This window comes from Medicago sativa, chromosome 6 (genome assembly GCF_051527215.1).
Source record: "Medicago sativa cultivar Bolivia chromosome 6, Bolivia_mono, whole genome shotgun sequence".
Classification (NCBI taxonomy): Eukaryota; Viridiplantae; Streptophyta; class Magnoliopsida; order Fabales; family Fabaceae; genus Medicago; species Medicago sativa.
In genome coordinates, this window is record NC_140754.1 from 14973782 (window position 1) to 14988976 (window position 15195).

At 33.2% G+C, this 15195-nt stretch overlaps 1 protein-coding gene and 1 pseudogene across 2 annotated transcripts; both read right to left on the bottom strand.

Moving 5' to 3' along the window:
* Positions 1-4526: 4526 nt before the first annotated feature.
* LOC146913110 (F-box protein SKIP23-like) lies at positions 4527-6095 on the bottom strand (annotated as a pseudogene). The gene is made up of 2 exons (XR_015013299.1): positions 5964-6095; positions 4527-5751 (listed from the first exon to the last, which is right to left on the bottom strand). The product of XR_015013299.1 is annotated as an F-box protein SKIP23-like (transcript).
* Positions 6096-8867: 2772 nt separating this feature from the next.
* On the bottom strand, positions 8868-14619 carry LOC146913111 (F-box protein SKIP23-like). Its single transcript, XM_085716359.1, has 3 exons — positions 14488-14619; positions 12935-14127; positions 8868-9222 (listed from the first exon to the last, which is right to left on the bottom strand). Exons 2-3 carry the CDS (start codon positions 13580-13582, stop codon positions 9181-9183), a joined length of 690 nt encoding a protein of 229 aa, XP_085572485.1. The 5' UTR covers positions 13583-14127; positions 14488-14619; the 3' UTR covers positions 8868-9180.
* Positions 14620-15195: the final 576 nt, after the last annotated feature.

A 15195-nucleotide genomic window follows, 5' to 3' on the forward strand; every position in this document is an offset into this window, starting at 1 on the left:
ATTGTAGCAATACAAATCTGTTTAGATTAAACAGATAACAAAACTTCAAAATGGAAAAAAAAAAAGATAAAGGAAGAAAAGAGCACACCATAGTATAATAATATATTGTTGAGGATGGTCACAAAGGGAAATATATGCATGGCAACATAACTCCGAAACTCTAGTTTTAAGTTGCATAACTATCATATTTTATTATTTGTGTTAGGGTTAAAAGAGTTTCTAGTCCCTATAAATATCTTAAATTTTACTTTTAATTACTCTAAAAATTTACAGCAAGATTTGGTCCTCAATATTTTTTAACACGATTTTTAAGTCAACTCATTTGAACGATTTTTACAGAGATGTTTAGAATATTATAATTGTTGGTCGATATGGCCAATAAGGATGCGCGCTATAGGAAGTGGGGAGGGAGGGGGGACTTGTATAGCGCTTTTAAAAATTTAACGGAGTTTTGATAAAATCGTTTTTCAAAGGTTATCGACTATTTGGAATTAAGCTTTGAGCATTCACAAACTATAACAAAAGTCAAGACTATGCTATGATAAGATTTACAAGGGAATGAGTGATTCACACAAGTCAACTATTAATAGTACTTGAACAAATTGCTAAACAAGACAATTTCAAAACCAAACCTATAAGCAATTAAAACAACTAGAATACAATGTATATAGAATTGATGAATTGACTAAGAATTGAAACTAAATGATCCAAGTGAATTAGTGAAAACCTAATTCAAGGAATTAGGCATTTTAACAAAAGTACTTAAATCATAATCAATTTCTATTCTAACAATTAATCAATTAATGCATACTATACAATTTAATAAATTCATTTAATTCATCACTTGTTTAAATTCATTTAATTCATCACTTGGGGATTAGGGTTCAGTCATTAATATTTACACTTTTTATTTAACTTTTTTACACTTATTATTTCTATTTACACTTATTATTTCACTTTATTAAATAGTATTTCTCAATCAATAAGTATCATAAAATCTTTCAAAAACGTAAAGGATAAATTCATCCTGATGTTATTTTTTCCCCCAAAAATTAAAACTAAGTAAGAAAGAAAAAAACGGTAATTAACTGTTTTAAGGTTTTTTATTTTTGAGGCAAAACAAATCATTTCATTTCATGGTAAGTAATAGAAGCAATACAAAGAGGAGGATCACAAAAAATATTGCGGGTAGATTATAAAAAAAGACGCTTTGACAAGGTTGTGATCGATTCTATTGGTTTGCCTCGGACGCTAGATTGTAGCTAGCATTAAAGGAAATAAGTGACCTACAACTAGATAATAAAATGCCTAGATCATTATCAAAACTATAACCCTTTATAACAGCATTTACAACCCTTTGACAGTCGCTCTCAAAACTAACTCGATTAGCATAGAAGCTAGTAATTGTAACTTCTGGAAATCACGGCAAAAACACATCGTAAAGCGTGCAAACGAGCTTTTGTGGGTTGCAAACGGTAAACCAAACACACACTTAACATAACCATTAATAATAGTGTTTTCAACCCTTTGACAGTCGTTCGTAAAATCAACTCGATCATAATCGCAACTTACAACAATTTGGAGTGCAAGTTGAAGCATTGTAGCTTCGACATTCTGCTACCGAACCTATAGAGGGATAGACTATAGTGCTTGCTTGTACAAGATTGCCTGAATTGTCTCTAAAACAAATACTAACACCGAATTTCCCTTCAGTTGAGAAGATGACTCAATCAACGTTACATTTCAAATAGTTCATACTAGTCTCTTCCAAGATGTAGTCACGAAGTGTGTCAAGAGCAAGGTTGAGGGTGACAGAAGCGTCAACCTGATTTTGCTCCCATAGGGAAATATTTTGATTTATACAAGGTAAAAGAATTGATGTTGTTTTTGTCTGCAAAGTTTGATAAATTCTAGTTTAACCTTCACACTGACATTTTTTTTTTTCTTTTTTTTTTTTCTTTTTTTACTGACATTGCTTTACCCTTTTTGATAAATTCCAGTCGATGAGGGAAGAAATTAACAAGCAGTATTGTAAGAGATGGACCAACAATTGTATGTTCAACTTCTATAAACAACGTTACAAAATTTTAAAAGAGATCACTTGGACCAAACTATCATAATTTATTATGTGTGTTAGAGTTAAATAAGTTTTCGGTCCCTAGAAATATCTCAAAGTTTAATTTTAGTTCCTCTAAAAATTTACCTCTAAAAATTTACAACATGTTTTGGTCCTCAATATTTTTTATCACGACTTTAGGTCTTTGTTTTTTAGTCAACTCATTTGAACGATTTATATTTTATGCTGAAGTTTTTTTACAGAGATGTTTAGAATATTAATAAATCATTAGTAGAGTATTTCTTTTCAATATATCATATTTTATGTATGGTTTCTCTTTTTCTAGTTTATTTTACTTATTTTTTACGTATCATCAATGAAAAATGAGTAAAAATTTCTCTCTGTCTAGTTGATGCGAGTGAAATTTATACAAGGTCTTGAGTTCAAAGGGTGGCTCATTGATAGTTGCCCCTCAAGTTTATCACTGGTGTTTTTTTGGTAGTGAACGAGCTTTGAATCCCGGACCTTGCATATTTTTATGCATTGTCCAACCAACTGAGCTAAGCAGTTTATCACTGGTGTTGATTTCATGCATATACTATAGTTCTCCCATAAAAGATAAGGAAGACTCTTCGTTGTTAATCAAATGAGAATTTGTAAAGATTTTTTCTAGGTTGATTTATTTGGATTTTTGAGGTAAAAACTTTCTATGATCCAATTTTTTTTATACACGAGTGGCCACACACATAGAGAGTGAAGTATGAAAACTAGGGGTCGAGCCAAGAAATTTGCATTAAACTTCCTTAGGTATTGTATGACCAACCACCACTTTAAGTGATATCCATTTCCAAAGTGTAAGATCCACCATGATTTAACCCAATAAAAAAGTGAGTGTTGAAGAGAGTGTTAAAAAGATGGTGTTATTAGCATTCTTCCATAATTTGTTATGTGCATCAGAGTTAAATAAGTTTTCAGTCACTAGAAATATCTCAAAGTTTAATTTTAGTTCCTCTAAAAAATTACAAGTTTTGGTCCTCAATATTTTTTATCACGACTTTAGAATATTATAACAATCCTTCCATAAAAGTTTATAATTTTTTATCAAAATGTGAAATAAATATGAATTTTTAAGCAGTAAAAATTAAAAAAATCCATTTACTTCATCAAATGATGTTAAATATGTTTTTTAGTCTCTCTAAGCATATCAAATTTAACTTTTAGTTCCTCTAAAAAAAATTCTTCGAATTTTAGTCTCTCTAAATTTTCCGTTTTTAGTTTTAATCGCTGCTTCATTATAAAAGTTCATGTTTTATGTCGTAATAAGTGACTTTTTTTTGAAGACATATCATTGTCAAGAGCTTAAAATATCATTAACTTAATAACATATCTATTTAATCCTTAAGTTAACAATTTAATCTTTAATTTATAATACAGTCTAAATTTGTCAAGAACAACACAGAGATAACGGCAATCACAGGGTCACATGCATGCAATGTAAAGCAAACATACACAATCAACAATATCAATCATTAGAAGCAGAAGATGTTAGAAAAAAGAAGACATGTGCCTTCACTTAAGAGCATTTCAAACCTTTGGGTTTCATGCTTCAGGTGTTGGATGATATTATCCCCCAGAAGCAATACATGAGAGATCGAGACAATACACCTAGAGGTAATACGCCAATTGAGAAACTGAGATAGTACGCCTATGAGAGATCATCCTCAAAACATTTATGAAATTAAAGTCATGTTTGGAGATAAAATGAGAACCAATATGCTGTGAGGGTATGAACCAAACACCAGAGTTCATCCGGATAACAATAACAAAGGATTAAATTGTAATAGTTCTGAAAAAAGTTTTTGTGCTTTAAATGTTAAATTCATATCATTTTTAAAAGCTAACATTTCGTTACAAATGATCATTGCAAGACAATTCCACATTGCAGAATCAAGTTGGAAAGGAAACACTTTAGTCTTGGCACTTAATTCCAGATTCAGCTTTATGCCAAAAAGCATATTAATTTCACTCGGAAGAAAACAAATCAATATATAATACTTTTCAGCATTTTAGATATGTAATACCAGCTTGTAAATCACTTTTAAGTTCTAATGAAAGAACTATGAAAAATATCTTTGGTCCACAACGGAAAAAACTTCCAAATAGCTACAAATAAATCAAAACGTAGTCCAAGTTAACAAGGAACAGAGAGGACAGAATCGGTCACAGATAGGTTATCCAGAACTGCATTTTTCAAAATGTCAATTTAAATAAAGCAAACAAGAAAGAGTTTGTCGTCATAATTATGTAACATATTGGCAAGTCATTTTCTATTCAGAACCCTTGAAAAAGTAGTGAAGTGTTAAGGAGATAGCCATCAGTCCATAAGCATATATTGAGAAAATCACACAGTTTTTAGCCATCAGTGTGAAGGGTTAATTTCACAATCTGCTTGCAGAGAAGACAATTGTCGTCATAATTTAATAACATTTCAATATTTCTTTTTCTGTAAGTACTAGCAGATGAAAAGTTCATTCCCGCTTAACAACTAAATTAAGCACCGCAAAGCTATATCACAATCACATTAGAAACCTTTCAATGCAAGATAACAGTAACATAATTGGTAACGAACTCATATCCACTTCGGAGGTGGCCAGAACAAGTCGGAATATTCGGGATAATCGGACAAAGGAAAAAGCTGACCTTTATCCAAGTCCAAAACATGGATCGGACGTTTCACACGTTCACTAACTCCTCTTAAGATATCATCACTAATGATCACACAATTCCCTTTGGCAACATACAAATCTGAAGTAGAAGCAGAAAACGAACATTTCAGCCCCAAGAACAAAACTCTATCCCTTAAACTTGTTAACTTCACCCACTTCTTCTCCTTCTCATTAAGCTTAAACAAATCAACCCTTAGAGTAAACCCATGAACATCCACTAACAACAGATCCCCGTCGCTCTCTGCTAAGAATTTTTGGTTCCCATCACCAACCAAAGGTTCAGCCACTAAATGGACATTTGAGTCTGATCCAACCATAACTGTCTCACCAATTATGTTAACCGCATAAGGTCGTCCTTTAAAAAGGCATATGTCTCCGAATTTCATTGACATGTTGGGAATCACCTTCCATTTCCCATCGCCGCATTTGAAAAGTAACGGCTGTGATGGAGAAGATAACGTGGCAGCAATGAGAGGGTTTTTTCCATGGCACGTGACAGCAACGACCTTTTCAGGGAACATGTAGTCAAGATTGTAGGGTGGATTGTCGCAATTCATGTTGTAGTCCCAAGTGAAATAGCTGCTTCCCAAATGAAAGACATGCAATTTGTTGAAATTGAGCACAAGATGTATATGATGAGGTTGCCAATAAGGGAGGAGTGGGTGGATGAATTGGGTTTGGGCACGTGTGTTTTGGCGAATTCTTATCAACCAAGGGCGAAGCAGGGGTTGTTGTTCTTGTTGCTGTTGTGGTGGTTTGATGAGGAATATATTTTGTTTTGAGGAGTGGAAACTTGAAGGGTAAAATGTGATGATGATTTGGGACTGAGGAAGAGCGCCATGCTGAACAAACTGATCGGAAGCGAATGAGATCGAGTTCATCATCGTCGATTCGTTGTGATAACAGATTGAGAAGGTCTGTTGGGAGTTTAGACCAGTCGACCACTGCCATTGATGCAAGAAGCAAAATCTGTAAACAATTAGAAGCTATATATAAGCAAAACCAATAAGCAGAAGCCATAAACAAAAGCTACAAGAAGAAACCGAACCATAATCTATAAGCAAAACCTACAAAGCATAGGCTATAAACAATTATGAGCTGTAAGCATAAGCAGAAGCTATAAACAATTAGAAGCTACAACAAAAAGAACACGATAATGCGATGGAGAACGACGAAGTTACCACAGTATGGTCGCGCAGGGAGAATGGCCACCGGAAGAGGGGCCGCCGGCGCCGAAGAAGAAATTGATTTGGGGGGTTAGGGCATTGAGTTCACTTGTTCGTGTCTGTGCCAAATGATTTCTATGTGGAAATTGTTTTGTGCGCGAACTAGTTATAAGATTTTTTTTTTTTGCTATAAGTGATTAACATTTGCGGTGACTGTTTAAAATATTTACTAAGTATAGGGACCAAACTTCAAATGAGTCATATTTGCAGGGGCTAAAAGTATAAATAAGTCTAAGATATTTTTGTGTACACCTAATCACCACTGTTATTCATATTTTTAGTCCCAAGTAGGGATGGGAATAGGTCGGGCCGGCCTACAGGGGCCTACGGCCTAGCCTACGACAGGTCAGGCCAGGCTTTTTTTCGTAAATAGAGAAGGCCTAGGCTTTTTTTTAAAGCCTATTTAGCTTAAAAGATCAGGTCACAGACCTCTCAAAAAGCCTCTTAAGCCTATTAGGCCGGCCTAGTTAAGTAATATGAATAATATTATTTATTATTATATTATATTTTGTACTTTGAATTAAAATATAAATTTGTAAACTTTTTCAATAATTTAAGGTTTATTAGTATACATTAATTTTTTGCATATATATGTATTATTATAAACTAGAATAGAATTATAAACTACAATAGAAATATGATACACTATATAGTCGAATTCCCTACAACCTCGTGTTGATTATCAAAACAGAGTTTAATCTAATTGAACTATTAGTTCGCTAGTCCATTTAAACTTAGATCACATTGTTTATTTAAAGATGTTCATGATATAGGCTTTTAAACACGCTAACAGGCCGTATCAGGCTTTCAGAAGGCCAGGCTTATGCTTTAAAAAAAATATGGTAGGCCAGGCTTAGTCCTTGCAAAGCCTAGCTCGGCCTACCCTATTCCCATTCCTAGTCCCAAGTAAGGGGTGTTATTTAGCAACAACAATTTTTTTAACTGGTCTTATAATTAGATAAATGATATTTTGACAACCAATTTTATACAACTTTTAGTGACAACCTTTTTTCTCTCTTCTTAATGGACAATAACAATAGAGAAAGAATAAGGAAGAGAAAATAAAAGTACATGAGAGTGTGAAGGAGAGAGTTGTCACAAAAGTTGTTTAAAAATGGTTATTCAAACATCAATTCTCTATAATTAAGGGTAGAGGGACTAGTTCCAATCCAGATGTGTTGTCTATATGTGCGTTTAGAGACGACATCTAATGTCCTAGTTCCAGTCTAGATGTGTCGTCTGCATCCACTCTTAGAGACGACATCACATATGTTTTTGTGCTAATTGGAATAACGACTTAATAGGATATCGATTTGATATATGTTTTTGTGTCGATTGAAATAATGACTTAATTGATATTGATTTGACTAAAACAATGAACAATAAATAGGAAGCTCGTACTAAATCAACATCAATCAAATCATCGTTGTAACCGTAAATATGAGAAATGTCACGAGTCTGTATATATGAATATGAGTTTGTATATTTTTAACGTTACTATATTCTAAATATGAGTATGTATATATTGAAATAGGAGCTTCTTCAGATATCAGGTTCTTGGTCCATTCGTCCGCTCCTCAGGATCTCCAAGACATGCTGAGGAATGATGCCATGGGAGTTTTCTTCCCTAGAGCTTGAGTTTTTTTTTCCCTCTGTTTCCTTTTCTTGTTTGTTTGTTAGCTTTGTAACCAAAAAAATATTCTAAATGTTCAAACGAACCACTAGAGGTCTAAGAATCAATTATTATAATTCTAAGAATTCAATCTATACTAATTAATTTTGTCTTTGGTTTTTTTTTTCTTTTCAGATTCAGATATCTATTTTAACGCGGGATAATTTATCAATTTTTTTATTTCATACAATATTAGTAGTGTTATTAACCCAACTACTTTAAATTACTTTGAATTTTGATTTAATATTAGTAGTGTTATTCACATAATAATTTTTTTAATAATGAAAAGTCACAATAAAACACAAGATATGTCTAAAAAGGAACCAAAACGAAGTTACAAGATACACAAAAAGTGTTACAAGATACACGAGACGTGTCTAAAAAGCAAAAATTATCCACAACATTACATGGTGGCATAACCAATACAAGTTGCCGGATTAAACCACCAACAATGAAAATAAAAAATGGAATTTGGCTTGTGTCAATTCAACCACTATAAAGAAAAAAGTTTAACACCGTCAAGAAGTTAATCAAGATTTGAAACCTATCTACAAAAATCCAAGTTACGTTTCTTCCACATGAGCCAGATGCACACCAACCAAATCACGTGAAAACAAAACCGAATGTCTTTCCGAAACAAATGAGACCCCAAAATTGCAGCGCATGCATGTAAATATCAGACATCTCTCTAAAGATACAAGCAAAAACAACTTAGAATCATTATATTTTAACCATATATATTTTCTATTTGATTATACAAATACTCAAATAGTCCATACATAAACTCTTATATAATAGCACCGCTGATCAAGCATCTCAATACAATATATTTTAGAGGTTTGTAGTAATAGAAAAAGCATCTCTCTTACAAGACAAATAACAAAGGAGAAGTGTAATACACTCTAATGCTTGAGAAGTTTATCACTGAGAGAAAGAGATAGCAGCAAGATTACTGTAGTATGTGTTTTGCTCAGCTGCAGATTTGAATGAAGCGGTTGCGAATGGGAACAAACAAAGGTGAGAAGTGGTGAAAATGAAGACCAATTTTCTTCTCTTCAATCAATTTAAGGACTAAACTAGAGTTCATCAGGAGAACAATAACAAAGGATTAAACTGTAGTACTCAAAAAGATTTAATGGTTTATATGTTATTTGCATATCATTCAAAATAATAACAATACTAACAGCTTGCTGCCTCTAAACAGTTAAATATAATATATTGAAACTTCTAAATCACAAGCCAAGATCAACCTTAAGTGAACTTAGTTGAAATATAAGTGTAACTGATCAATAGAATTTAAACTTCAAAGCACTATGGCAATGCAGGTGCTTGCAATCAAAGTAACAAAACAAAGATCAACCATAAGAAAACTCACTAGAGATATGTGTGTAAATTCAGCTTTACACATAACAAGCCATGAATAATCACAACGTGCTTACAAGAAAAGACTTGAAGAATCCACCAAAACGCTTATCCGGCAACCCAAGTTTCACCTCATTTTCAAGACATCTTTTCACATGAGTTTGGTGTTGAACATGTAGTCTGCAAAAGTATCAATAAAAGAAGTTAATCAGACCAACAACATTGTTACATCTAGTTTAGAAACTTCATGATGATAACAATAACTTAGTAGTTGGAAAATGAAGAAGAGATCGTGAAAAATTAGAAGTGAAGATACTTATTTACAAAGAACTTATTAGTTGGAAAATCCCACAATCAGTTTAATAACCTTTCAATTATTCTTTTTCTGTAAGTAACAATTTTATCACAATCATAATAAAGCTATATCACTTGTTCGTGTCTGTGCCAAATGATTTCTATGTGGAAATTGTTTTGTGCGCGAACTAGTTATAAGATTTTTTTTTTTTTTTGCTATAAAGCCCCCAATACCTAACACGATATGGATACATACCGATACCAATATGACGATACAGAAATAAGTGATTAACATTTGCAGTGACTGTTTAAAATATTTACTACGTATAGGGACCAAACTTCAAATGAGTCATATTTGCAGGGGCTAAAAGTATAAATAAGTCTAAGATATTTTTGTGTACACCTTCTAATCACCACTGTTATTCATAGTTTTAGTCTTAAGTAGGGATGAGAATAGGTCAGACCGGCTTACAGGGGCCTACGGCTAGCCTACACCAGGCCAGGTCAGGCCAGGTTTTTTTCTTAAATAGAGAAGGCCTAGGCTTTTTTTTAAGCCTATTTAGCTTAAAAGGTCAGGCCACAGGCCTCTCAAAAAGCCTCTTAAGCCTATTAGGCCGGCCTAGTTAAGTAATATGAATAATATTATTTATTATTATATTATATTTTGTACTTTGAATTAAAATATAAATTTGTAAACTTTTTCAATAATTTAAGGTTTATTAGTATACATTAAGTTTTTGCATATATAAATGTATTATTATAAACTAGAATAGAATTATAAACTACAATAGAAATATGATACAATATATAGTCGAATTCCCTACAACCTCGTGTTGATTATCAAAACAGAGTTTAATCTAATTGAACTATTAGTTCGCTAGTCCATTTAAACTTAGATCACATTGTTTATTTAAAGATGTTCATGATATAGGCTTTTAAACACGCTAACAGGCCGTATCAGGCTTTCAGAAGGCCAGGCTCAGGCCTACGACAGGCCGCAGACCAGGCTTAGGCTTTAAAAAAAATATGGTAGGCCAGGCTTAGTCCTTGCAAAGCCTAGCTCGGCCTAGCCTATTCCCATTCCTAGTCCCAAGTAAGGGGTGTTATTTAGCAACAACAATTTTTTTAACTGGTCTTATAATTAGGTAAATGATATTTTGACAACCAATTTTATACAACTTTTAGTGACAACCTTTTTTCTCTCTTCTTAATGGACAATAACAATAGAGAAAGAATAAGGAAGAGAAAATAAAAGTACATGAGAGTGTGAAGGAGAGAGTTGTCACAAAAGTTGTTTAAAAATGGTTATTCAAACATCAATTCTCTATAATTAAGGGTAGAGGGACTAGTTCCAATCCAGATGTGTTGTCTATATGTGCGTTTAGAGACGACATCTAATGTCCTAGTTCCAGTCTAGATGTGTTGTCTGCATGCACACTTAGAGACGACATCACATATGTTTTTGTGCTAATTGGAATAACGACTTAATAGGATATCGATTTGATATCTGTTTTTGTGTCGATTGAAATAATGACTTAATTGATATTGATTTGACTAAAACAATGAACAATAAATAGGAAGCTCGTATTAAATCAACATCAATCAAATCATCGTTGTAACCGTAACTATGAGAAATGTCACGAGTCTGTATATATGAATATGAGTTTGTATATTTTTAACGTTACTATATTCTAAATATGAGTCTGTATATATTGAAATAGGAGCTTCTTCAGATATCAGGTTCTTGGTCCATTCGTCCGCTCCTCAGGATCTCCAAGACATGCTGAGGAATGATGCCATGGGAGTTTTCTTCCCTAGAGCTTGAGTTTTTTTTTCCCTCTGTTTCCTTTTCTTGTTTGTTTGTTAGCTTTGTAACCAAAAAAATATTCTAAATGTTCAAACGAACCACTAGAGGTCTAAGAATCAATTATTCGATAATTCTAAGAATTCAATCTATACTAATTAATTTTGTCTTTGGTTTTTTTTTCAGATTCAGATATCTATTTTAACGCGGGATAATTTATCAATTTTTTTATTTCATACAATATTAGTAGTGTTATTAACCCAACTACTTTTAATTACTTTGAATTTTGATTTAATATTAGTAGTGTTATTCACATAATAATTTTTTTAATAATGAAAAGTCACAATCAAACACAAGATATGTCTAAAAAGGAACCAAAACGAAGTTACAAGATACACAAAAAGTGTTACAAGATACACGAGACGTGTCTAAAAAGCAAAAATTATCCACAACATTACATGGTGGCATAACCAATACAAGTTGCCGGATTAAACCACCAACAATGAAAATAAAAAATGGAATTTGGCTTGTGTCAATTCAACCACTATAAAGAAAAAAGTTTAACACTGTCAAGAAGTTAATCAAGATTTGAAACCTATCTACAAAAATCCAAGTTACGTTTCTTCCACATGAGCCAGATGCACACCAACCAAATCACGTGAAAACAAAACCGAATGTCTTTCCGAAACAAATGAGACCCCAAAATTGCAGCGTATGCATGTAAATATCAAACATCTCTCAAAAGATACAAGCAAAAACAACTTAGAATCATTATATTTTAACCATATATATTTTCTATTTGATTATACAAATACTCAAATAGTCCATTCATAAACTCTTATATAATAGCACCGCTGATCAAGCATCTCAATACAATATATTTTAGAGGTTTGTAGTAATAGAAAAAGCATCTCTCTTACAAGACAAATAACAAAGGAGAAGTGTAATACACTCTAATGCTTGAGAAGTTTATCACTGAGAGAAAGAGATAGCAGCAAGATTACTGTAGTATGTGTTTTGCTCAGCTGCAGATTTGAATGAAGCGGTTGCGATTCTTGCGAATGGGAACAAACAAAGGAGAGAAGTGGTGAAAATGAAGACCAATTTTTTTCTCTTCAATCAATTTAAGGACTAAACTAGAGTTCATCAGGAGAACAATAACAAAGGATTAAACTGTAGTACTTAAAAAGATTTAATGGTTTATATGGCAATGCAGGTAAGTGTAACTGATCAATAGAATTTAGTTGAAATATAAGTGTAACTGATCAATAGAATTTAAACTTCAAAGCACTATGGCAATGCAGGTGCTTGCAATCAAAGTAACAAAACAAAGATCAACCATAAGCAAACTCCCTAGAGATATGTGTGTAAATTCAGCTTTACACAACGTGCCATGAATAACAAGCCATGAATAATCACAACGTGCTTACAAGAAAAGACTTGAAGAATCCACCAAAACGCTTATCCGGCAACCCAAGTTTCACCTCATTTTCAAGACATCTTTTCACATGTCTGAGTATCAATAAAAGAAGTTAATCAGACCAACAACATTGTTACATCTAGTTTAGAAACTTCATGATGATAACAATAACTTAGTAGTTTGAAAATGAAGAAGAGATCGTGAAAAATTAGAAGTGAAGATACTTATTTACAAAGAACTTATTAGTTGGAAAATCCCACAATCAGTTTAATAACATTTCAATTATTCTTTTTCTGCAAGTAACAATTTTATCACAATCATAATAAAGCTATATCATTATAACATTAGAAACCTTTCGATGCAAGATAACATACTTGGTAACGAGCTTCCATCCACCTTTGAGGTGGCCAGAACAAGCTGGAATATTCAGGATAATCGGACAAAGCCGAAAGCCGGCCGTGATCCAAGTCCAAAACATAGCTCTCACAATTCCATATCATAGTTAGTTCGAAGATATTACCGATAAAGATCACACAATTCCCTTTGGTAACACACAAATCTGAAGCAGATGCAGAAAACGAGTATACTAACCCCAAGAACAAAACCCTATCCCCTAAACTCGATAACTTCACCCATTTCTTGTCCTTCTCATTAAGCTTAAACAAGTCAACCCTTATAGGATCATTAAGGTCAATACAAAGACACTGATAAACGTCCGCTAACAACAAATCACCCTCACTCTCCACTAAGAATTTCCTGTTCCCACCACCAACCAAAGGTTCAGCCACTAACTGGACACTCGAGTCCATTCCAACCATAATCGTCTTACCAGTTTTATCAACTGCATAAGGCCGCCCTTTAAAAAGGCAGATGTCTCCAAATTTTATTGGCATGTCAGGTATCACCTTCCATTTTTCATCACCACATTTCATAAGTAATGGTTGTGGGGCAGAGAATAATGTGCCAACGACGAGAGGTTTTTTCCCATGGCACGTACCAACAACGACCTTTCGAGGGTACATGTAGTCGTTCTAGTTGAAGAGTTTATTATTTTTGAATTTGAGCTCTAAGTCCAAGACGAAGAACGTACTTCCCAAATGGAGAACAGATAATTTGTTGTGGTCAAGCACAAAACGACAATCAAAAGATAAACTTCGGGGGAGTGGGTGGAAGCATTGTGTTTGGCCAAGCGTGTTTTGGTTGGTTCTTATCAACCAAGGGCGTAGGGTTAGGGTTTCTTCTTCTTCTTGTGACGGTTTGATGAGAAATATATTTTGTTTGGAGAGGTAACAGAATGATGTCTTGTTGTTGATGATATCAATATCATTGGGGTCAGTAAGAAATTGTAGTTTTAGAAGTGGGAACTCGAAGGGTAAAATGTGACCATGATAATCTGGGACGGAGAAAGAGCGCCATGTTGAACAAACTGATCGAAAGCGAATGAGATCGAGTTCGTCGTCAATTCGTTTTGATATCAGATTGAGAAGATCCTTTGGGAGTTCAGACCAGTTTGTCGCCGCCATGGATGCTATTGCTATGATGACTGATTATCAGTTGATTTTGATTCCTGTAAATTCAGAACATAAATAAAATAAAAAAGATAATATATGAACCATTGACACAAACACGGATATTGGGCACGACACTAACACGTCAATATGGATAATAATTTAAGAAAATGACAAAATTGAATGTAAATCACATGTGCCAGTGTAACACTGATATGTATCGGACACAAACACGTACATTGGACATGACACTGACTCATCGACAAAGACAATAATTTCATAAAATAACAAAATTGATTGTAATCACATGTATCGGTGTCAGACACCGACATGTATCAGACATTGTACACGCCTTCGATTAGAAGTGTCAATAAAAACTGAAGAAAACCCAATAATCAAAGTAAATAAAATGCACTAACCCATAATTAAGTGTTCTGAAATGGTGGAAGGAAGAAACGTTGCAACAAAGAGAATTTTTTAGATTTATGTCAAATCTAAACGAATGGATTTATGTTAAAAATTTGACGGTATAGAATGTATCCCTGTTTATAGGAACAAAATGATGGACATTAACAAAAAAATTAAAAATATGTGTGACTATTACAAAATTATCTTTAAGTGAATAAATTCATTCAATGTTTCCTTCAAAAAATAAAATAATCATTCAGTGTTACGTTTTACTATGTTACAAGACAAATTAGTACTTTTACCAGATCCCCTCTTCGAATCTCATTAGTATGCATTTTATGTTTCATTTTAATTTTTCTTCCTAACGTTGTTTGATTGTTTCTCAGGTTTTTTTTTTTTTTTTTTATGACATGTGTTGTTCTTTCTATAGTTCTATTCTCTAAAACAACACAAAGGGAAAGGGATGGCAGCAAGGCATGGTCAGATGCATGAGTTGGATGCATTTTGATGCACAGTGGTTGAATTTTAATTACGCCGTAACTTTTTGCTTCTGAAAATTCAACCATTGTATGCATTTTGATGCGCAGTGGTTGAATTTTAATAATTCAGGAGGAATTTTGTAAACGATGGACAATGAGAGTAGAACGCAAGGATGAAGATGAAGACGTAGACATGAGTAACTAACGAAATCTGAAGAGACGGTTGTGCTTTATTAATTA